Source organism: Stegostoma tigrinum, chromosome 23 (assembly GCF_030684315.1).
Source record: "Stegostoma tigrinum isolate sSteTig4 chromosome 23, sSteTig4.hap1, whole genome shotgun sequence".
In the NCBI taxonomy this organism is placed as follows: Eukaryota; Metazoa; Chordata; class Chondrichthyes; order Orectolobiformes; family Stegostomatidae; genus Stegostoma; species Stegostoma tigrinum.
Window position 1 is genome coordinate 37,592,454 of NC_081376.1, and position 25,658 is coordinate 37,618,111.

The 25,658-nt window shown below is 42.5% G+C and overlaps 1 protein-coding gene across 1 annotated transcript in view; it reads left to right on the top strand.

The window, feature by feature from the left end:
* sun1b (Sad1 and UNC84 domain containing 1b) overlaps nucleotides 1-25,658 on the top strand; it is a 69,093-nt gene that overhangs the window by 10,669 nt on the left and 32,766 nt on the right. The window contains exon 3 of the mRNA XM_048552733.2: nucleotides 23,975-24,175. Within this exon, the coding sequence (XP_048408690.1) occupies nucleotides 23,975-24,175 (201 nt within the window). The remainder of the gene's footprint in view (nucleotides 1-23,974; nucleotides 24,176-25,658) is intronic.

Genomic DNA, 25,658 nt, shown 5'->3' on the forward strand with positions numbered 1-25,658 from the left:
ATTACAAGTAACACATTGTAATGCAGAGAATGAGAGTGAAACACTGACTTGTTTTTGGTGTTTTCAATTAACAAATGTTCTAAATTCTTAATGGTGGTAAATATTTGGGCCATTGAAAATTTTGTATAACTTGAACATTGCAACCTAAAGCCTCTTAAGAGAACATGCTTTAATCTTGCTGGCTAGTCAAAGGTCAGCTTCCTAAATCAAACTTGGGATTGTATAGTATGATGGTGTTGAAAGTTGGAATTAATTCGTTGAATAGCTATTCATTGAACATCACTTAATAGAAAAATGAGTGTCTGAATGTGAATGCATTCTAGATGCATCTGTTTTGGAGTGTACTTTATGCTTATTTTGAACTGTTAACATTGGCTTTTTGTGTTTTTCTCTTTTTTCTTGCCTGTAAGATCTACTTTAATTCAAAGTTCTGAACAAGTACAAGAAAATCAATAAATGCTTGATTTTATAACTTGAACTAGAGCATAGAACATAGAACAGTACAGCACAGAACAGGCCCTTCAGCCCACGATGTTGTGCTGACCATTGATCCTCATGTATGCATGTCCAGCAGTCTCTTAAATGACCCCAATGACCTTGCTTCCACAACTGCTGGCAATGCATTCCATGCTCTCAACTGTGTAAAGAACCTGCCTCTGACATCCCCTCTATACTTTCCTCCAACCAGCTTAAAACTATGACCCCTCGTGTTAGCCATTTCTGCTCTGGGAAATAGTCTCTGGCTATCAACTCTAACTATGCCTCATTATCTTGTATACCTCAATTAGGTCCCCTCTCCTCCTCTTCTTCTCCAATGAAAGAAGTCCGAGCTCAGTCAGCCTCTCTTCATAAGATAAGCCCTCGGGTCCAGGCAGCATCCTGATAAACCTCCTCTGAACCCTCTCCAAAGCATCCACATCTTTCCTATAATAGGGTGACCAGAACTGGACGCAGTATTCCAAGTGCGGTCTAACCAAAGTTTGAACGAGCTGCAACAAGATCTCATGACTCTTAAACTCAATCCCCCTGTTAATGAAAGCCAAAACACCATATGCTTTCTTAACAACCCTGTCCACTTGGGTGGCTATTTTAAGGGATCTATGTACCTGCACACCAAGATCCCTCTGTTCCTCCACACTGCCAAGAATCCTATCCTTAATCCTGTACTCAGCTTTCAAATTCGGCCTTCCAAAATGCATCACCTCACATTTATCCAGGTTGAACTCCATCTGCCACCTCTCAGCCCATCTCTGCATCCTGTAAATGTCCCGCTGCAGCCTACAACAGCCCTCTATACTGTCAACGACACCGCCAACCTTTGTGTCGTCTGCAAACTTGCTGACCCGTCCTTCAATCCCTTCATCCAAGTCGTTAATAAAAATTAAACAGTAGAGGCCCAAGGACAGAGCCCTGTGGAACCCCACTCACCACTGACTTCCAGGCAGAATATTTTCCTTCTACTACCACTCGCCTTCTGTTGGCCAGACAACAAAATGTGAGGCTGGATGAACACAGCAGGCCAAGCAGCATCTCAGGAGCACAAAAGCTGACGTTTCGGGCCTAGACCCTTCATCACCGATGAAGGGTCTAGGCCCAAAACGTCAGCTTTTGTGCTCCTGAGATGCTGCTTGGCCTGCTGTGTTCATCCAGCCTCACATTTTGTTGTCTTGGATTCTCCAGCATCTGCAGTTCCCATTATCTCTGTATCCAGACAGCTAGGTTCCCCTGTATCCCATTCCTCCTGACCTTCTGAATGACCCTACCATGGGGAACCTTATCAAATGCCTTACTGAAGTCCATATACACCACATTCACAGCTCGACCCTCATCAACTTTTCTAGTCACATCCTCAAAGAACTCTAAGGTTTGTGAGGCATGACCTACCCCCCCTCAAAGCCGTGTTGACTGCATTTGATCAAGCCATGGTCTTCCAAATGGTCATAAATCCTATCCCTCAGAATCCTTTCTAACACCTTGCAGACGACAGACGTGAGACTTACTGGTCTGTAATTGCCGGGGATTTCCCTATTTCCTTTCTTGGAGAGGAATTACATTTGTCTCTCTCCAGTCCTCAGGTACGACTCCAGTGGAGAGCGAGGATGCAAAGATCCTCGCAAGTGGCGAAGCAATTGCATTTCTCGCTTCCCAAAGCAGCCGAGGACAAATCTGGTCCGGGCCTGGCGACTTGTCAATCTTAATGTTTGACAAAATTTTCAGCACATCAGCTTCCTCTATCTCTATCCATTCCAGCATGCACACCTGCTCTTCAAAGGTTTCACTCACTACAAAGTTCGTTTCTTTCGGAAAGACAGAAGCAAAAAAACTCATTTAGGGCTTCCCCTACCTCCTCCGACTCCCCACACAAGTTCCCTATGCTATCCCTGATCGGCCCTACTCTTTCTTTGACCATTCTCTTATTCCTCACATGTGTAAAATGCCTTTGTGTTTTCCCTAATTCGTTCTGCCAAGCCTTTCTCATGCCCCCTCCTGGCTCTCCTCAGACCATTTTTGAGCTCCTACCTTGCCTGCGTGTAATCCTCTCTAGCTGAACTTTACCCTAGCTTCCTCCACCTTATGTAAGCTGCCTTCTTCCTTTTCACAAGAAGCTCCACCGCTCTCGTCGTCCAAGGTTCCTTTATCTTATCCCTTCTCGCCCGTCTCAGACGGACATATTTACTCATCGCTCGCAACAACTGTTCCTTAAACAGTCTCCACATGTCTATAGTGCCCTTACCATGGAACAATTGCTCCCAGCCCATGCTGCCTAACTCCTGTCTAATCGTGTCATAGTTTCCTCTTCCCCAATTAAATATCCTCCCATTTTGCCTAATCCTCTCCTTCTCCAGAACTATGTAGAATGAGGCAGTTATGGTCACTATCACCAAAATGCTCTCCCACCACAAGATCTGATACCTGCCCCGGCTCGTTTCCGAGTACCAAGTCTAGAATGGCCTCTCCCCTCGTCGGCCTGTCAACGTACTGAGTTAGGAAACCCTCCTGAACACAGCTTACAAAAACAGCTCCATTCAAATCTTCTGCTCGAATGAGGTTCCAATCAATATTAGGAAAGTTAAAGTCACCCATTACAACAACCCTACTGCGTGCACACTTTTCCAAAATCCGTCGACCTATGCTTTCTTCAATCTCCCTGCTGCTATTGGGGGGCCTGTAGTAAACCCATAATGAGGTGACTACTCCCTTGCTGTTCCTAATTTCCACCCACACTGACTCAGTCGGCAGATCTTCCTCGACAATGGAAGCTTCTGTAGCTGTGATACCCTCTCTGATTAGTAGTGCTACACCCCCTCCCTATTCTTTTTAAATGTTCTAAACCCTGGAACATCCAGCAACCATTCCTGCCCATGAGAAACCCATGTCTCTGTTATGGCCACAACATCATAGCACCAGGTACTGATCCATGCTCTAAGTTCATCGCTTTTATTCCTGATACTCCTTGTGTTAAAGCAAACACGCTTTAACTGATCCCTTGGTTCCTTCCCAGGAAAATCCTTCCCACTAGCTGGTCTACCTCTTGCTACTACCTCACCTGCGTCAACTCTCACCTCCGGTATACAGCTCAGGTTCCCACCCCGCTGCCATAATAGTTTAAACCCTCTCGAACTACTTGAGCAAACCTTCCACCCAGGGCATTGGTCCCCTTCCAGTTCAGATGCAACCCGTCCTTCTTGTACAGGTCCCACCTTCCCCAGAAGGCATCCCAATTATCTACATATCTGAAGCCCTCCCTCCTACACCAGCTGCGTAGCCACGTGTTAAGCTGCGCCCGCTCCCTGTTCCTTGCCTCGCTATCTCATGGCACCGGTAGTAAACCAGAGAACACTAATCTATTCGCCCTGCTTTGCAGCTTCCATCCTAACTCCCTGAAATCACTTTTTATATCCTCAATCCTATTTCTGGCTATATCATTAGTGCCAATATGTAACACGATTTCTGGCTGTTTGCCCTCCCCTTTTAGAACCTTATACACCTGATCGGAGACGTCCCGGACCCTGGCACCAGGGAGGCAACATACCTTCCGGGAATCCCGCTCCTGACCACAAAATCTCGATTCCCCTAACTATCGAGTCTCCTACCACGAGTACTTTTCTATTCTGCCTCCTTCCCTTCTTTGCCACAGTGTCAGGCTCAGTGCCAGAGAACTGACTACTATGGCTTTCCTCTGGTAGGTCATATCCACTCCACCGCACGCACGCACCCCCGCAGTATCCCGAACGGCAGGCGTCGTGCTGAGGGGGATGCCACAGGGGATCTCTGCACTGTCTGTCTGTCCCCTTTCCTCCCCCTAACTGTAACCTATCTATCCTTGTCCTGCGCCTTAGGACTGACCAACTCCCGGTAACTCCTCTCCGTTATCCCCTCTGCCGTCCGAATGACCCGTAGTCCATCCAGCTCCGGCTCCATTTCCCTAACACGGTTTTCAAGGAGCTGTAGTTGGGTGCACTTCCCGCAGATGTAGCCAACGGAGACGTGTGCCACGTCTCCCAACTGCCACATTCTGCAGGAGGAGCAAGCAACTGCCCTAGCATCCATACCCCACTTATCTGAACACCCACTCAGTACTAAAGTAGAAAGCTTACTTCAAGTAATAATAACAAATTAATAACAAACTTATATTCAATAGAGAAAGTAGAACTGATCTTGTCCAAACTGGATCTAGCCATTAATCTTGGTTATCATTGTTTCTTCCTGCCCCTCTTGTAAATTCCACTTAGCTCTGTCTTATTGATTAAATAATGGAACTTTTAATTGTCTTCTGTGTAACACCAGCTTGTATATCATTGAATGTGCTGTTTGGCCAGGTGTCCCTTGATTTTTGTGTTAACTATTTTATATGTGCAGGCTTCTGGAAATTTTATCAGAAGTATTAACTTGTGATCTGCAGAGCGTGTCAGCAATTTCGTCTTGTTTTGAAATTTTGATTTTAGTGTGTTTGTTTATTTTCATATCATACTATACTGACCTACTTTAATCCTTTTTCAAGATCACTTGGCTGTCAAGAATTTCAGTAATTGGCATTATATCTGTAAGGATCCTCTACCCTGATTATCGTATCTTAAACTTCACCAGTTGTTTGTTCAGTCTGTCCAAACTCTGCATTCATTGACTTGAGCAATGCAAGTTACGGAATTTGGGATGGGTAAGCATATTCGGAAACAGATGCCACAAGCCTGTTAAACAGAGATAAAGCAGTGTTTGTGTTGTTGCTTTTGGTCAAGAATGAAGAGACCTGGCAAGAGTGTCCCAGTTGTCGTGAGATTGCTTGTGGTGTGCATGTTTGCAAGAAGATTGCAGCTGTCATTACTACTTTGGATTCGTGCTAACGTTGCACCTAACACTGTCAATATTTGTTTAGTGTGAGGGGAATGAAGGCTGGCAGATGCACTTCACAAGTGCGTGGAGAGTTAATGTGGAAAGCAGATTGTTGTGTATTCAGAAAAGCCTTTGAGCTGATAATTAGCCTTTGAAATACAGTAATCCTGCAACATTGGATTCCAACTGGTCAAAGATTTAACAAGGAGCACTGTCTTGTGTTCGGAATTTGGACAGTGAATTGCTTCTTTCCAATTTGTATTGCCATTATGAACCCAAAACTCTGTTTCTTAAAAAAAAACAACTTTCAATTTCAATTGCTCTTGTTATCCTTTTGAATGAAACTGTTTGAAGTGATGGTTTTAATTAACAAGAGAAAGTGGGAACAAATTTGACTTAGTGCAGATTGGTGTTGTAGAGAAATTTAATTTTGACAATGTGTTGTGCTTTTCTGTTGTCTTCATGTGACTAAAGAATCCACATCTATACATGAAACCTTGGGGGATGTGGAGCAGGATGCCCAAAAGGGTATTGGGATCCGAAGTGTCTGTTTTCTTGCCTTCTCTGCCACCACTTTGCTTCATCATGAAGACTTAGATTTGAAATATGATGTAGCTCAATGGACTAGCTGTTTCCTTCTGTTTTGCTGATTAATAATTAGGTGGAGCTTATTATAATGTCAGTGCTGGACTCTGAGTACTACGTCATCTCAGTAGTGCTTTCTTTGTCCTCTTCTGGAACATTAGTCATTTGAGAATTGAGAAAGCAGGACCTAACTGGAATGGTACAGTAATGTTTTTTGATGAGACCAATCCATTTTGATTTGGAGGAGATTTTCCTGCAGGCCTGAAGAGCTGGTTTCAAGAAAGACAAGTATTTGTGCCTTCTCAGGTGACACAACTGTTGGTTTGTCTTAGAGATAATGGGAACTGCAGATGCTGGAGAATTCCAAGATAATAAAATGTGAGGCTGGATGAACACAGCAGGCCAAGCAGCATCTCAGGAGCACAAAAGCTGACGTTTCGGGCCTAGACCCTTCATCAGAGAGGGTTTGTCTTAGACTGGTTTTTCCTGTGAATTGTCCTGATGAAAGTAGATGAAAGGCTTTTTTTCCAGCAGACTCAAACATTAGCCTTTGTTCAGTCCTCCCTTCGAATTTAGATGTGGTGCAGGCATTGCTGATAGAATGTCTTCAGTGCACAATATAGGAATGTGGTGTTTTGACACATGGAGGTCTTTGTCATCAAACATTTGCTGCTGCCGTTTCTATGCTGCAGATGATCCAGTGCTGGAGCTCCTTTTCAGTAGTACCTCATGAGTGTTATACAGGTAGCTCTGCTATAGCACATGTTTCTTCAATGCTATTGAATAGCAGATGCTGTACAGTTATGGCGATTTCCTATAACATGATGTCACATAATGCAACAGTTGGATTCTTGTAGGAGAATGACCTGTATTTGCCAAGATATGGAAAGTGCTCAACATGTTCAAACCTTTCCCTAAGGTATGAGAGGTAGAATATTTGAATACATGCAGTTTGTTTTGGCAGCAATCCATGTTTGTGTTTCTTAAATGCATAATTGAAGATTATGCAGAGAGTGTCATGCAAATCTAGTGCAGAGTAGACAATGATGTTAATGTCACCTGCATGCTAGCGATCATGTATGCATTTTGTTAGGTGGAGCTGAATTGTTAACCTTTGCTATTCAGATGCCTTTTAAATGTTGTAATTGTACCTTACACCACCATTTCCTCTGGTCGCTGCTTCCATACACCCCAACCTGTGTGAAAAGTTACTCCTCAGTTCCGTTTTTAAATCATTTCCCTCTGATCTTAAACCTTTGCCCTTAGTTTTGGAATTCAGTATTCTGGGAACGAGACCTTAGCTATTAACCCTATCCATGCCCCTCATGATTTTATAAACCTCTCAGGTCAACTGTCAGCCTCTGCTTCAGGAAGGAAAAATGCCCCAGCCTATTCAACCTCTCCCTTAGGAACATCCTAGTAAATATTTTGTGCACCTCCAAGTTTAACAACCTCTTTCCTATCAAAGAGTGGCCAGAATTGTAAATAGTGAAAGTGACCTTATCTGTATGTTCTGCACGTGACCTCTAACTCCTATACTCAATGCACTGACCAGTAAAGGCAAGCTTACCAAATGTTGCCTATTCTGTCGTACCTTGAAAGTGGAGTCACAGGTATTTGTACTTTCATCCCTCCATCTCTTTTGTTCAGCAAAACTCCCCAGGGCCTTACCATTAAGTGTATATGTCCTGCCCTGTTTTGCTTTACCAAATGCAACAATCACATTTATCTAAATTAAACTCCGTCTGCCACTCTTTGGTTGATTGGTCTATCTGATCAAGGTCCCATTGTACTTTGAGATAATCTTCATTGTCCCCTACACCACTTATTTTGGTGTCGTCTGCAAACTTAGTAGCCATGTCTCCTTTATTCATGACCAAATCATTTCTATAAATGACAAAAAAGACAGTGGATTCAGCACTGATCCTTGTGGCACACCGCTGGTCATAGACTTCCAGTCCAAACACAACCCTCTACCACCAACATCTATGTATCCTACCTTGCCAATTTTGTTTCCAATTGGCTAGCTCTGCCTGGATCCCATATGATCTAACCTTAGCAACTAGTCTACCTGTGGAATCTTGTTGAGCACTTTGTGAAGCCCTTATAGGCAATATCTGCTGCTGTGCTTCCAATATTCTTGGCCACCTCTTCAAAAAAAAAACTCAAGTCAGCGAGACAAGATTTCCCAAGCACATGTTGACTGTTCCTAATTGGTGCTTGTCTTTGCAAATGCAAATCCTATCCCTGAGAATCCCTTCCAACAGACAGGAGTGCATTAATGATGGGCTGAATGACCTTTGATACTGTAATAACTCTGAATTCAAATTCAATTAACTTGTGTGATGGGACCTGAGCACCTACCTTCACAGCATTAGCCTTGCTCTTTGAATTACCAGGTTAGTGCTGTTACCACTATACCACTTGCCTGCTGCTGGTAGGATCTGTATCTGGTGCTTATTATCCCAGACCGAATTGCCAGTCACTCTGTTGTGATAAAGTTAGTTGCTTGGACATGAGGTTGGCATGAGGCTTAACCCTTCCTTTTGAAAGGAATTTGCCATGGTATTTTCTGCTGCCCAGCTTTACCCAGAAGATTGAGCAGGTGGAGTAAGTGTTGAATTCTCCAAAGAAGATCATTAAGGGATACATTTTGTGGAACGGAAACAGACTATCCACCCAACCAAAGAGTTTTTTGAGAAACCAAACTGGCCTGAAGTGGTGTAATGCTGGGAGTGGGAATTGAGACAATTGATATTAAATCTTTTCAAAAATTGTGTTGCTTGACAGAATTAAGTTGCAGGCTACTACTTCTGTAAAAGTAAGTTTCTGATTTTTGCATTTTATTAGTCACTACCAAGCAATAAGCCTGAAAAACACACCTGTCAGGCAAGTCAAAACTCCTTGTCAAGCAAGATCCTACTTTCTCTCCTGAATTTAAACATTACCCTGCTAAAATACACCTGTAGCCTTGCTCTTGCCACCTTCTGATAGCCACAGCATCCTAATTCTCCTCATGATCCAGCGTTTATTCCTCTGACTTCAGCTTCTTGTGGAGCTTAGAATATTTATCGAGATTGTAATGATCTCAAGCTCAAGATCCTGGTTAACAGCAGGGAGAATGATGAGACTTGATGCTTTATTCGAGTAGATGATTTGAAGGGGAGGCAATAGCCTTGGGATATTATCAGTTGACTGTCAATCCAGAGATCCTGGTAATGTTCTGGGGAACCTGTGTTTGAATCTTGCCATGGTAAATGGTGGAATTTGAAGGTAATAAATACCTGGAATTAGGAGTCTATTGATGACCATAAAACCATTGTTGGTGAAGAAAAAAGCCATCTGGTTCACTATTTTACTTGTAGGGAGCGAAGCTGTGACTCCAGATCCACAGCAATGTGTTTGACTTTTAATTGCCCTTTGAGCAATTGGGGATGGGTGACAAATGCTGACTGAGTCAATGATACATCCTGTGAGTGAATTTAAAAAAGACGAAAACCACCGTAGATTTAAGCATGAAACATTGTCTTTTCAGCATGCTTTTTATACAATCCCTACAGTGTGGAAACAGGCCCTTCGGCCCAACAAGTCCATGCTGACCCACAGAGCATCCCACCCAGACCCAATCCCCTATAAACCCACCTAATCTACACAATCCTGAACACTGGGCAATTTAGCATGGCCAGTCCACCTAGCCTGCACATTCTTGGACTGTAGGAGGAAACCGGAGCACCCAGAGGAAACCCACGCAGACATGGGGAGAAAGTGCAAATTCCTCCTTGAGAATACTCTTCTTTAAAGCACAGCTGGGATAAGTCACTTCTCAGATTCTTTTGATATATTTGTTCTTTGGGTGTGTCACTGACAAGGCCATTGCTTGTTTGTTCCCAATTAGTTTTGAACTGAGTAACTTGATTGGATTTTTGAAAGGGCAGATCAGAGTCAAACACATTGCTTGCTCTCTGGAGTCTCACGTAAGTCAGACCTAATAAGGATAGTAAATTTCTCGTGTTAGTTGCCAGAAGGGTTTTTATTGTGAACAACAACAGTTTCACTGTTGCTTTATGGTGATCAGATTGAGGAGGAGAGTGTGTGGAGGGGGGGAGGAAGGAATCGATGGCTGCCAATATTCTGGTTAAAATATTCCTTTACTAAAACAACTTCGGTTTTGAGGCGTTGTCTGTTATACTTTTGTTCAAAACAAAAAGTATAAGCCCAGCATTGAAATTAAATCATGAACCTTGGTAAGAAATTTTCAGAAATTATAATGTACCAAAATTAAGTCACTTGGCCAAATGTAGGAAAGGCAGCATGAAATTGTTCAGGGCAATTCTCTAACTAGATTCACTGGGCTTAAATTTTAGGGGTCAAATCAAGAAGTTTGTGAATGGCACAGAAATTGGTCAGATCTGAGGAGCATAGTAGTGAACTGTGGGACAATTTCAACAGATTGCCCAGGTGGGCAGATCAGTGGCAAATGAGATCCAACCCAGAAAATTTGAAGTAATGAATTTGAAGAGGTCTAATGAGGTATGGGGTTACCTCATGAGTGGTAGGACTGTGGAACTATAGAAGATCAGAAGGACCTTCATGTTTATTTCCACAACCCTTGACGATAGAAGGGTGTGTAAATAGTGGTAGAGAAGGCATATAGGATAATTGCATGACATGAACAAGGAGCTATATAAGACATGTGGATTTGTGGCCGAATTGCACTTCTGGTCATTAAATTCTAGGAAGGATGTGATTGCACTAGAGGGGACACAGGAAATTTACCAGGGTGGAACTTGAGCTGAAGGGTCTGAGCTAAAGGAAAGATTTGATAGGTTTTCTTCTTTGCACTTAACTCACTCAACATGGTGGGGGGTGGGGGGGGAACTTTCCTGCAATGGTTGCTGTGTGACATCTAATTGATAATTCAGACTTTTTATAAGTGTACTGACCATCTGAGTCTTGCCAAGCAGTGGAAGTAACCAGAGAAAAATGACTGCTAAGTATTGGCCAGGACAACCCATAACTATTTCAACAAGAAATGTTAGGAGGTAGGGTTTTATTACAGGATTTAATTCGTATCATATGCTTTACAACGGTTAACTAGTGTTTTAAAGTGGAGGTTGACACCCTTGAGAACTGAAACCAAAACACCCAAAGAAGAGCACCTCACACCATAATCTGTAAATGGAGTGTGAAGAGTGGTGCAGCCTGCTTTTCAGCAACTTGTAGTGGTTAAATAAAACAAATCCCTGGCACTCATTTTAAAATCAAGGAACAGTTTAGTTATCTAACGCTAATAGTGAACAAATTAACTAAACTATTAACAAAACGAATAAATCCCTAAGACCTAACTATTCCTGAATAAAGTGGGATTCTAATGGAATGCTGTTCCAATAAATGTAAGTCCCACTTAGAGTTTCAAAAAAAAAATTGTGAATAATACAGCCAGGTTATTTCTTTTGGAATGTTCTGTACCTTCTCGGTCAACTCTTCTATTTGGAATATTAATTAGTTGTGCTGTTGGTACCATTGTTAGTTAGGTGGTGTTTCCTCTCGGGCATAGAGGAGGCTGACAGCCAACGGATTCTTTCTTGAGAGGTGAGGGCTGTTAGGTCTGACGGTTGCCAGCTCTGGGGTCTTGTCCATCTGACTCCTTTTTATACGCTTGATAGTATACCAATATTTCTTGGTCCTGTTGGTTTGGTACATAGATTCTTGGTTAAAATTGGCTAAATTCAAAAGCCTGCTGTCTTGTTAATAAAACTGCTGCTTGGTTAACTGTGTTTTCAATGTGTTTCAATTCGGATGCTGTGTGTGTACTTGCAAACTTTCAAGCTGCACTCTCAGACATCCATTTTAAATTTCCAAGCACAGAAAAAGCACATGGTTTTTTAAGGGGACCATGCGATGCTTCCTGTCCTAGCACTTTACAAACACTAAATTCTAATTCCCTGCCTCCCAAACAGCAAGTACACTTCCCAACTTCACGACAGTAGCAAGAATGTAATGTATACTTGATAATTTTTATAAATGTACAAATCTGTACAATATAGAAGCCTGGTTTGTGCTCTCCCAACCTGGGTCTGTGAATCTGCTAAATTGGAGAATTCGGTGTACGACTTAATCTTTCACTTTCGTGATGACTCCATAATAGCGGGGATTAACAGTGCACTGTTCCACTAAGTCATACCACTATAAATGCCCCTTTGGCTTCAGCCAGTATATATTGCAACCATTTCTGGGAATCTCACTTCAGGAGATATTTGAAATAGTAGAGAGGCTGCAGAATTTAAAAGTATTAATCTAGGGGTGAGCAACTTCAGTCATGTGGATATATTAGAAGTGGAGACTCTTGCTCATAGAGAAAAGAAAAACAAGTGGAGATGCTCAAAATCATGAGTCTTGTGAAAGTAACTCGAAAGAAATTATTATGATTGACTGATCCTCAACCCTCTCCCAATGATATGCTAATGAAAGGGCAATTAGGGATGGGCAGCAAATCTGGTCGTCAGTCCCACAGCACCCTTCAGAAACAGATTCTCCATTCGAACTCGAGCATGCTGATCAGGTATCCCAATCTGACCTAGTTTCATTTGCCAGCATTTGGCTCACAGTCTGCCAAACCCTTCCCATTCCTGTACCCATCCAAATGTCTTTTAAATCTTGTAATTGTACCAGCCTTCACCACTTCCTTCGGCAGATCATTCCCTGCACATACATCCCTCCTGCATGAAACAGTTGCCCATCAGGCCCCTTTAAAATCTTTGCCACCTTAAACCTGTGCCCTCTAGTTTTGGACCCACCCATCCGAGGAAAAAGGCCTTGTCTGTCCACCCTATCCATGCCCCCGATGATTTTATAAACCTCAAACGTCACCTCTCAGCGTCCGGTTCAGAGGAAAATAACTTCATCCTATTCAGCCCCTCTCTATAACTCAAACTCTTCATTCCCAGCAACATTCTCGAAATCTTTACAGAACCCTTTCAAGTTTAACAATATCCTGCCTATAAAAGGGTGACCAGAATTGTAAACAGTTTTCTTAAAGTGGCCTCAACACTGTTCTGTACAGCTGCAATATGACATCCCAACCCCTGCACTGTGTTCTGACCAATGAAGGCAAGTGTGCCGAACACTACCTTTTCCACCCTGTTTACTTTCAAATCCATTTCTTGTCAATGCTGCTCATTATTATGAAAGGCCCATTACGTGAAGCTTTAAGTTATCACTGCTAGATTATAATATCCGTTTTGTCAGTACACAGGCCATTTCTTGTTGCTATCTGGGTTCTTGCTTATTCAGTTCATTTTTATAAAAGGATTGTAATTGAAATTTGCTATATTGAAGTGCGGGGCAATGAAACAATAGTTAGTGTTCCATAATTTGTGGAAGTTGTAACGTTTTCTCTAAGATTAAAACCTCCCAACTCTTAAAGTGCAATTTGAGTTGCCATTGGTAAAAGCTATATACAGAGACGAATGGAGATTTTGAATTCGTTAATGTAGAATCTGGATTAATTTAGGATCAGGCATGTTTTACAGTTAGCTGCTTGCTGGATAGGATTTCTTCTAATTTAGAGTAATGCATATTCATTAGTACCATGAATGAAAACTGGAGAGTCAATGGACTATTGGTATAATGTCCAGACTGTTAATCCAGAGACCAAGATAACACTCTGGAAACGCAGGTTTGAATCCTGCCATGGCAGATAGTGGAACTTGAAATCAATAAATATCGGAATTGAGCCGAACGAAGCCATGAAACCATTGTCGTTTGTCAGAAAAACCCATCTGGTTCACTCGGGTCCTTTAGGGAAGGAAACTGCCATCCTCTTGGAAGGACCGATCACTGTATGGTCGAATTTAAAATACAGATGGAGCGTGAGAAGGTTAAATCTAGGTTAAACAAAGGAGACTATGAAGGAGATAATGGGAACTGCAGATGCTGGAGAATTCCAAGATAATAAAACGTGAGGCTGGATGAACACAGCAGGCCAAGCAGCATCTCAGGAGCACAAAAGCTGACGTTTCGGGCCTAGACCCTTCATAGCGGAAGGCAAAGTACTGGGCTAATGGTAAGATTCTTGGTAGTGTAGATGAGCAGAGAGATCTCTGTGTCCATGTACACAGATCCTTGAAAGTTGCCACAGGTTGACAGGGCTGTTAAGAAGGCAGTGTTTTAGCTTTTATTAATAGAGGGATCGAGTTCCGGAACCAAGAGGTTATGCTGCAGCTGTACAAAACTCTGGTGCGGCCACACTTGGAGTATTGCGTACAGTTCTGGTCACTGCATTATAAGAAGGATGTGGAAGCTTTGGAAAGGGTACAGAGGAGATTTACTAGGATGTTGCCTGGTATGGAGGGAAGGTCTTACGAGGAAAGGCTGAGGGACTTGAGGCTGTTTTCATTAGAGGGAAGAAGGTTGAGAGGTGACTTAATTGAAATATATAAAATAATCAGAGGGTTAGATAGGGTGGATAGGGAGAGCATTTTTCCTAGGATGGTGACGGCGAGCACGAGGGGGCATCGCTTTAAATTGAGGGGTGAAAGATATAGGACAGATGTCAGAGGTAGTTTCTTTACTCAGTAGTAAGGGAATGGAACGCTTTGCCTGCAACGGTAGTAGATTCACCAACTTTAGGTACATTTAAGTCGTCATTGGATAAGTATATGGACGTACGTGGAATAGTGTAGGTTAGATGGGCTTGAGATCGGTATGACAGGTCGGCACAACATCGAGGGCCGAAGGGCCTGTACTGTGCTGTAATGTTCTATGTTCCAGGTTCTAAGGATGTCTAAGGAAATAAAGGCAAGTATCAGATTGAGCAAAAAACATACAAAAAAGCAAAGAGTAGTGGGAACTAGTAGACTGGGAATCTTTAAAGGCCAACAGAAAACCACAAGAAGAGTTAGCAAGAAAAGTAAGATAGATTGAGAGTAAACTAGCTCAGGCAGCAAACGTTTCTATAAATAGGTAAATTGTAAAAGAGTGGCGAAAGTAAACATTGGCCCTTTAGAGGATGAGAATGCCAATTTAATAACTGGGAATGAGGAAATAGCCATGACGTTAAACAGTTATTTCTTGTCAGTCTTCACAGTGGAAGACACAAATGATATGCCGAAAACTAGTAGCAAGAAGGTTATAGCAGATGAGGACTTTAGAAGCTATCATTATCACTAAGGAGGCAGTGCTGCACAGGCTAATGGGGGCTAAAGGTAGACAAGTCTCTTGCCCTGATGAAATGCATCCCAGGATACTAAGAGGTGATGGGGGAAATAGCAAATGCACCAGTAATTATTTACCAAAATTCACTGGACTCTGGGGTGGTTCCCGCAGATTGGAAAACTGCCAATGTGACGCCACTGTTTAAAAAAGGAAGTAGACAAAACAGGCACTATGGCCTGTTAACTTAACTTCGGTAGTACGGGAAAATGCTTGAATCTATCATTAAGGAAGAAATAGCAAGACATCTGGATATAAATTGTCCCATTGGGAATACCAGCATGGGTTCATGAAAGGTAGGTCATGTTTCACTAATCTCTCGGTATTCTCTTGAGGACGTTGCTTGCATGGTGGACATTGGGGAACCTGTGGATGTGGTGTATATGGATTTTCAGAACGCATTTGACAAGGTGCCACATCAAAGGCTGCTACATAAGAAAAAGTTGCACTGTATTACAGGTAATGTATTGGCATGGATAGAGGATTGGTTGACCAGTAGAAAGCAGAGTGTAGGGGTAAATGGGTGCTTTTTCTGCTTGGTGGTCAGTGGCTAGTGGTGTGCCTCAGGGATCAGTGTTGGGACCACAATTGTTTACAATTTACGTAGATGATTTGGAGTTGGAATCTAAGTGTAGTGTGTCAAAATTTGCAGATGACACTAAGGTGAGAGGTATAGCAAAGTGTACAGAAGACAAGTCTGCAGAAGGATGTAAGATAGTCTAAGTTAGTGGGCAAAGGTCGGCAGATGGAGTACAATGTTGATAAGGTCATCTATTTTGGTAGGAATAACAGCAAAATGGACTACGTTTTAAATGGTAAAAAATTGCAGCCTGCTGCTGTGCGAAGGGACTTAGGTGTCCTTGTGCATGAATCGCTGAAGCTGGGATTGCAGGTGCAGCAGGTGATTAAAAAGGCAAATGGAATTTTGTCTGCCATTGCTTGAGGAATGGACCCTAAAAACAGGGAGGCTACGCTACAGCTATATCGGGTCCTGGTGAAGCCACATCTGGAGTACTGTGTGCAGTTTTGGCCCCCTTACTTGAGAAAGCACTGGAGGGGGTGTTGAGATTCATTTGGTTGACTTCAGTGTTGAGTGTTGGTTTATGAGGAGAGACTGAGTAGATTGGGTTTATATTCACTGGAATGCAGAAGAAGGGGAGATCTTGTAGAAACATAAGATTATGAAGGGAATAGATAAGGTGGAGGCAGGGAGGTTGTTTCTGCTAGCAGGTGAAACGAGGGCATTTGCCTCAAAATAAAGGAAAGCAAATGTACGACTGAGATCAGGAGGAACTTCTTTACCCAAAGAGTTGTGAATCTGTGGAATTCCCTGCTCAGTGAACTGGTTGAAGCTACCTCGTTGAATGTTTTTAAGGCAAGGCTTGATAAATTTTTGAACAGTGAAGGAGCCTGACACTGTGGCAAAGAAGGGAAGGGGGCAGAATAGAAAAGTACTCGTGGTAGGCGACTCTACATTTAGGGGAATCGACAGGAGATTTTGTGGTCAGGATCGGGATTCCCGGAAGGTATGTTGCCTCCCTGGTGCCAGGGTCTGGGGTGCCTCCGATCGGGTGTATAATGTTCTAAAGGGGGAGGGCAAACAGCCAGAAATCGTGTTACATATTGGCACTAATGATATAGCCAGAAATAGGATTGAGGATATAAAAAGTGATTCCAGAGAGTTAGGATGGAAGCTGCAAAGCAGGGCGAACAGTGTAGTGTTCTCTGGTTTACTACCAGTGCCACGAGATAGTGAGGCGAGGAACAGGGAGCGGGCGCAGCTTAACACGTGGCTACGCAGTTGGTGTAGGAGGGAGGGCTTCAGGTATGTAGATAATTGGGATGCCTTCTGGGGAAGGTGGGACCTGTACAAGAAGGACAGGTTGCATCTGAACTGGAAGGGGACCAATGCCCTGGGTGGAAGGTTTGCTCGAGTAGTTCGAGAGGGTTTAAACTATTATGGCAGCGGGGTGGGAACCTGAGCTGTGTACCGGAGGTGAGAGCTGATGCAGGTGAGGCAGTAGCAAGAGGTAGACCAGCTAGTGGGAAGGATTTTCCTGGGAAGGAACCAAGGGATCAGTTAAAGCGTGTTTGCTTTAACACAAGGAGTATCAGGAATAAAAGCGATGAACTTAGAGCATGGATCAGTACCTGGTGCTATGATGTTGTGGCCATAACAGAGACATGGGTTTCTCATGGGCAGGAATGGTTGCTGGATGTTCCAGGGTTTAGAACATTTAAAAAGAATAGGGAGGGGGGGAAAAAAGAGGAGGGGGTGTAGCACTACTAATCAGAGAGGGTATCACAGCTACAGAAGCTTCCATTGTCGAGGAAGATCTGCCTACTGAGTCAGTGTGGGTGGAAATTAGGAACAGCAAGGGAGTAGTCACCTCGTTATGGGTTTACTACAGGCCCCCCAATAGCAGCAGGGAGATTGAAGAAAGCATAGGTCGACGGATTTTGGAAAAGTGTGCACGCAGTAGGGTTGTTGTAATGGGTGACTTTAACTTTCCTAATATTGATTGGAACCTCATTCGAGCAGAAGATTTGAATGGAGCTGTTTTTGTAAGCTGTGTTCAGGAGGGTTTCCTAACTCAGTACGTTGACAGGCCGACGAGGGGAGAGGCCATTCTAGACTTGGTACTCGGAAACGAGCCGGGGCAGGTATCAGATCTTGTCGTGGGAGAGCATTTTGGTGATAGTGACCATAACTGCCTCACATTCTACATAGCTATGGAGAAGGAGAGGATTAGGCAAAATGGGAGGATATTTAATTGGGGAAGAGGAAACTATGACGCGCTTAGACAGGAGTTAGGAACCATGGACTGGGAGCAATTGTTCCATGGTAAGGGCACTATAGACATGTGGAGACTGTTTAAGGAACAGTTGTTGCGAGCGATGAGTAAATATGTCCGTCTGAGACGGGCGAGAAGGGATAAGATAAAGGAACCTTGGACGACGAGAGCGGTGGAGCTTCTTGTGAAAAGGAAGAAGGCAGCTTACATAAGGTGGAGGAAGCTAGGGTAAAGTTCAGCTAGAGAGGATTACACGCAGACAAGGAAGGAGCTCAAAAATGGTCTGAGGAGAGCCAGGAGGGGGCATGAGAAAGGCTTGGCAGAACGAATTAGGGAAAACACAAAGGCATTTTACACATGTGAGGAATAAGAGAATGGTCAAAGAAAGAGTAGGGCCGATCAGGGATAGCATAGGGAACTTGTGTGGGGAGTCTGAGGAGGTAGGGGAAGCCCTAAATGAGTTTTTTTGCTTCTGTCTTTCCGAAAGAAACGAACTTTGTAGTGAGTGAAACCTTTGAAGAGCAGGTGTGCATGCTGGAATGGATAGAGATAGAGGAAGCTGATGTGCTGAAAATTTTGTCAAACACTAAGATTGACAAGTCGCCAGGCCCGGACCAGATTTGTCCTCTGCTTTGGGAAGCGAGAAATGTAATTGCTTCGCCACTTGCGAGGATCTTTGCATCCTCGCTCTCCACTGGAGTCATACCTGAGGACTGGAGAGAGACAAATGTAATTCCTCTCTTCAAGAAATGAAATAGGGAAATCCCCGGCAATTACAGACCAGTAAGTCTCACGTCTGTCGTCTGCAAGGTGTTAGAAAGGATTCTGAGGGATAGGATTTATGACCATTTGGAAGACCATGGCTTGATCAAGTGCAGTCAACACGGCTTTTGTGAGGGGCAGGTCATACCTCACAAACCTTATCGAGTTCTTTGAGGATGTGACTAGAAAAGTTGATGAGGGCTGAGCTGTGGATGTGGTGTATATGGACTTCAGTAAGGCATTTGATAAGGTTCCCCATGGTAGGGTCATTCAGAAGGTCAGGAGGAATGGGATACAGGGGAACTTAGCTGTCTGGATACAGAATTGGCTGGCCAACAGAAGGCAGCGAGTGGTAGTAGAAGGAAAATATTCTGCCTGGAAGTCAGTGGTGAGTGGGGTTCCACAGGGCTCTGTCCTTGGGCCTCTACTGTTTGTAATTTTTATTAATGACTTGGATGAAGGGATTGAAGGACGGGTCAGCAAGTTTGCAGACGACACAAAGGTTGGCGGTGTCGTTGACAGTATAGAGGGCTGTTGTAGGCTGCAGCGGGACATTGACAGGATGCAGAGATGGGCTGAGAGGTGGCAGATGGAGTTCAACCTGGATAAATGTGAGGTGATGCATTTTGGAAGGTCGAATTTGAAAGCTGAGTACAGGATTAAGGATAGGATTCTTGGCAGTGTGGAGGAACAGAGGGATCTTGGTGTGCAGGTACATAGATCCCTTAAAATGGCCACCCAAGTGGACAGGGTTGTTAAGAAAGCATATGGTGTTTTGGCTTTCATTAACAGGGGGATTGAGTTTGAGTCGTGAGATCTTGTTGCAGCTCTATAAAACTTTGGTTAGAACGCACTTGGAATACTGCGTCCAGTTCTGGTCACCCTATTATAGGAAAGATGTGGATGCTTTGGAGAGGGTTCAGAGTAGGTTTACCAGGATGCTGCCTGGACTGGAGGGCTTATCTTATGAAGAGAGGTTGACTGAGCTCGGACTTTTTTCATTGGAGAAGAAGAGGAGGAGAGGGGACCTAATTGAGGTATACAAGATAATGAGAGGCATAGATAGAGTTGATAGCCAGAGACTATTTCCCAGAGCAGAAATGGCTAACACGAGGGGTCATAGTGTTAAGCTGGTTGGAGGAAAGTATAGAGGGGATGTCAGAGGCGGGTTCTTTACACAGAGTTGTGAGAGCATGGAATGCATTGCCAGCAGCAGTTGTGGAAGCAAGGTCAGTGGGGTCATTTAAGAGACTGCTGGACATGCATACATGAGGATCAATGGTCGGCACAACATTGTGGGCTGAAGGGCCTGTTCTGTGCTGTACAGTTCTATGTTCTATGAATTAAGGGTTATGGTGAGTGGGTGGGTAAGTGGAGCTGAGGCTCATAGATCAGCCATCATCATAAATGGCAGTGCAGGCTTGAGGGGCCAGATGATCATCTTCTCCTAGTTCTTAACTGATCCGGCCTAGATGTGACTCCAGACCCACAGCAAAGTGGTTGATTCTTAAGTGCCCTCTTCCCAATTAGGGATGGGCAATAAATGTTGCCTCACCAGCAACACTCCTCTTCCCTGAATGAATAAGAAAAAGTTTGTTCACATTTTTAAGTTTGGTGTTACCTACTTTTAGTTTCCACTGTAGTGTTTGACTGGCTAGTCTTCTTTTGAGATTCTTGTTGGTTGTCACGTGCAGAATTTCAAGTGAAAGATTTAGATGGACCAACAGTTGACTTTTCTAATCATAGTTAATGTTGTTGTGAAACAAAGATTGAGTTAGCGGAGTTTGCTGAACGGCTGGTTTGCAATGCAGAATGATGCCAAAATGTGCCTTACATTTGCCCCTCGCCTAAGGTGTGGTGACCCTCCAGTTTGCCAGTCATCTTTGAGAGAGCAGCCCTTTGATCTTCGGAGGCTATGGCAACTGTACCTGTTTCCCTAAATAGGTGAAGGTAATGCTTAGTGCTTATCTGCCATGTATATGGGCATAGTTAGCCTTCAGCCACAAATTAAATTTAGCTATCTAACTTAAATTAGCCCTCCCAGTTTGACAAAACACTACCTATGTTTTGTTTTGGCTTCTGCCCTGCAGATTTCGCATTTAGTTTATTCCAGCATATCCACCAGTGACATCTTCCTGAACTTTTTGTTTCTACACTTGTTCAATTTTGAATTGTTAAGAGCATATTGCGCACGAACACTTAAAAAAGGAAAAAATTCTTTAAGAAAATGAAAATAGAAATACAAGATGATTGTTTGGTGGTAAGTTTGAAGCAGCACAGTTTTGTACTGCCAAGGGACAGGAAGATTAGTCTAACTTGGCACTTATATTGTTTGTTCACAGATACAATCTACCATGTTTTTTGTTTGTGATCGTTACGTGTTTGAAGTATGTAATAGGTATTTCCATTATCTGAGTAGTCTACATTGTCATTTGAGACCATGAGTGAAGCATATTTCACTCACTCACCGAAGATAACATGGTGTAGAGCTGGATGAACACAGCAGGCCAGGCAGCATCAGAGGAGCCGGAAAGCTGACGTTTTGGGTCTAGAGATAATGGGAACTGCAGATGCTGGAGAATTCCAAGATAATAAAACGTGAGGCTGGATGAACACAGCAGGCCAAGCAGCATCTCAGGAGCACAAAAGCTGACGTTTCGGGCCTGGACCCTCCATCAGAGAAAAAAAGAATTCTTGAAGGAGGGTCTAGGCCCGAAACGTCAGCTTTCCTGCTCCTCTGCTGCTTGGCCTGCTGTGTTCATCCAGCTCTACGCCTTGTTATCTCCAGTATCTGCAGTTCCTACTGTCTGTCACTCACTCACCCTTTGGTTTTCATGAATAGAATTCCTTACGATGTGACATTTAAATAAAAGTATTGTGAATGTTGTAGGTGTGAAGTAAAACTAGGAAGTGTTTGAAAAGTTCAGGTCTGGCAGCATTTATAAAGTTATAAAAGAATGTCAGTGTTTAGTTGACTTGTAGACCTCATTAGAGATTACCAAGCTTCTGTATATGTGGGAACAGGTTGAACATTTTTTTCATTCACGGGAAAACCTATGCGGTGGTCAGTTTAATTTTTACAATGGTGAAATGCTAAAAATGGGAACAGCAGATGACCACCTTAACATTTTTCAGTGATTTTTCAGGTTTCTGTGGATTTTGCAGAAGTTGTGATAAATGGAGGACTTGGATTTTGGGTTTACAGCCTTGTTTCAGGTTGTCTGATGGCAGTCAATTAAGCTGCTGGAATATGGCATGTGTGGTTTTTTTAACATTTAAATTTATTTGGATTTTGCTGGGCTGTATTTCAATTGGAATTTTACAGCATGTGTAACATTTTCAAAAGCTCCAGTTTCTAATGATAAACACATCTGTGCGGAATTCTTACTGTTTATTATTCGTCAACAGGCCATAGTTTTAAGTAAGCCAAAAGACAATTTTCTGCTCACAGGAATGCTTGCCTGTCGACACAGCACTGCTTTCCCCAGCTAATAACTCCAGACTCTCTTCGATGTGAGCTGAATGATTTTTAAAAAAAACTGTAGTAAGTGTTGCTTGTAAGTACCAGGAAAACTAGGTTGCACAGAATAAAATTACTGGTGTCAAAAGTGATTTAAATAAGTGTGAGAGGAACTATCTCGTAGTTAAGGTATTCTTTCAGCAGTTAGGGAATTTGGAAACTTTGCAAAAAGCTGAGTCTAACTTAACTGAAGATTTCAAAACTCAGACTAGCAGCTTAGTTTGTCAGAATAGTAAGGGTTACATATTCAATGCAGGCAATTAAGGAAGCTGATCAGCCATGATCTAACCAAATAGCAGATGAAGCTTGAGGGATGAATAACAGCGGTTGTCCAGCAGTTGTTCCCATATTCCAACTACTTGTATTCTGACTGGTTCAGTCTTTCCTCTGAGGTTTTGCAATTTTTGTATTACTTCAAAGTGCAAACAACTTTCATGGTTGCCTAACTGCAAAAGTTTGCATTCTATAGCACTTCAAGGAAGTCTTAGACAACACCAGCTTTGTTAACCATGGTGTTTAGCTTGTATGTCCTTCAATATTAAACTGATGGCACAATTCGGAGCTCGATCAACTTTGGAATAAGTGCAAATCTTCTCTTCTCTCACACCAGCAGTGTGAGTAGAATTTGTACTACCTTACATAGCTGCTTGTGTGAAGGGGCACATTTTGCCTTGTTGGGTGGAGGTGAGGCTGATGAAACTTGTGGATTATCTTCCAGTGTGTCGTCTTGTTAACATCATTATATTGTAAACTACTTACTCGTTTTGCAAGGCTTATAAAGGCACCAAATAATTTTAACCAACAGCTCTTAAATCATAAGCTGGTGTGAAATGTTGAACTGAATATTTGATAAATAAAACACAATCGAAAGTGCCCTATTTTTCCATGAAATATATTGCTCCTTTTAACATTAACTGCCAACAAGAATCATCTGCTTTATATAAACTTTAGATTGCTAATGCTGGTGTTTTGATTATTAATTTTTAACATGTTTCTCTTTCCTTTGATAAGTTTTCCTCTTTTTCCCTTTCCTCTTCCCAAAGTGTATTTTAAACTGTGACATATGTTCAGTTAACTTGATTCATATTTTGGGCATGAAATGGTTTGAAGTTGCTTGCTTTAAACACTGCAGTGTTCAACATGGCTTTGTTTGCCTATTTGAAGTGAAGATGTTCTAGAAAGGGGAGCAAAAATCATAGGAACTCCTGTCTTAAGCCCTGCTCCCATTGAACATTGTTTGCCAAAGGCCTGGGACTAATTGTATGTTTGTCAGTTGAGGTGGAACGAGCATGGAAAAAATAGATAATTGAAGTAATTCTGTGCTGAAATGATTTGGAGTGATTATTGTTGTGAATGGTACTCGTTGCAATTGCTTCAAAGTTCATAATTCCTTTGGACTCTGAAATGATGTTTTAAACAGTGAACATCACGAATTAGGATAGAAAAATGCACAACTTCAAAATAGTTTTAAGTTTTTGTGACTGATGTTGATCTTTGCTAATCTGACCATGTTTTTATTATGGTGTTAAAATACTGAATCTTTGTATATTCTTAAAACTGGAATTTGAATGTATAAATTTTTTTAACATCTTAAATACTTTTCGGTAGTTGAATTTGTGATAAACGATAATCCCATCACTCAGTCTAAATTTTCTCAATCCTGCACGTACTGATTGCATGTTTTTAGTATAAACCTCATTGGCTAACTGTTCTCTATTTGTATTATTTAATTGAGTGAAATGCTCATCACAAGTATATTTTATTTCAGTTCGAGCTATTCCACAGAGGCTGTGGATTTTGAAAGTGCACATCACTTGCATCCAGTGTACGACTCACCAAGGATGTCACGACGCAGATTGCGTCCTGTTAGTACAGAGTATTATTCTACAGAGAGTGTGCACAATGAGAGCATGGGCAGCAATCATTCTTTCACTGGAAGCGTCTTGTCCTATAAGGAACTGTCATCAAGGTAAGCCTTTGTTTGGTACAGAGAGCACCAATTAAGCTTGGGCTGATAACTAATGAAAATGTTAGTTGTGACTTGCCTGGCAAGGGGAGCTTGAATTTTAAGACTACCTATCGCGTTCAAAGGCTTATTCCCCAGCTCTCCCCCCCCACCCCCGGACTCGGTCTGTTGGCCTTTCCATCTGTCCACCACCAGCTATCAATGTTTTAAAATTACCATTGATCAGTACCTTAGCTGAATCTGCTATATAAATACTGTGGCTGCACAAATAAATTGGCTGGGAATCCTGGCAAGTAACTCACTGGCTGACTTTACAAAGTTTGTTTATGGTGGACAATGTGTTGGAAAGTTTTCAAATTGCCTAGAAGTTTGCAGCTCCAACAAAACTTGAAACTTAACACCACTGCGGAGCACAGGTCAGACGGGAGGTCAGGTCAAGGGTTCCAACCTGAAACGTCAACGTTCCTGCTCTGCAGATGTTATTTGACCTGCCGTGCTTCTCCAGCTCCACGTTTTATCATCTGACTTACAGCATCTGCAGTCCTTGCTATCTCCTTAACACCATTGAAAATGGTTCAGTGACACTTGATCCACTGTTGTAAATATTCCCTTCTCCTGGTGCACTGTGATAGCAATGTGTGATCCCGATCTTTGAAGTGCATTGTAGCAATTTGCCAAGGTTCCTTCAGACTCAGCTTTTTTCACCTCGAATCAACAGGGGCAGGAGAACTTGAGAATGCCACCTGTAAGTACCTCTGCAATTCATGCAAATCCTGACTACAAATGATATCACAGTTTCTTCAATATCAAGGAGTCAAAATCCTGTAATTCCCCTCTAATCACCATGTGGGTACACTTAAGTTACGTTGACTGACTGCAGAGGTCAAACATGCTTCCTCATCACCATGTCAAGTGCAGTTGGGGTTTGGTAGTAAGTATAGGGCAGCAATGCTTATCAGCACAGCAATTTTTTAAATGATAGTGATCAACTGTCTTTCTCGATCCTTTATCTTGCTGAGCATAAAAAGTCTTTTTTGATAAATCTTTATCTTTGGCTTTTTTCTCTTCTGCCCCAAAAACACAACACAATCAAAGCCTCCAAATGAATTCAAAGCACTTCATCACTTAATTTAGGTTGGTTGTAGTCATGGTTCAATCTTTTGTATTTCCTCAAGATTTCAGACAGCTGAGATACAAGGTAAGTTAGAGTTTGAAACAATGAAAAGTGCAAAGTTTCTGGCAAATGAAAGGTTTTGTTTTAGTAAATTAAATAATTGGATTTTTTTTCGACAGCGACTCTTATTGAATAAGTTTCTTACACCTGATATAGACTTTGATATTATTCCCATTTGGGATGGGGTGATAGAGACAGCATAATTGTGAATACCTCTCAAAGCCATAATGTGTGCTTATAGTTTGAAAATTTCTTACCAGGTACTATTGAGAGGCACCAACCAAGAATTATTTCTATTGTTTAATTATGCAG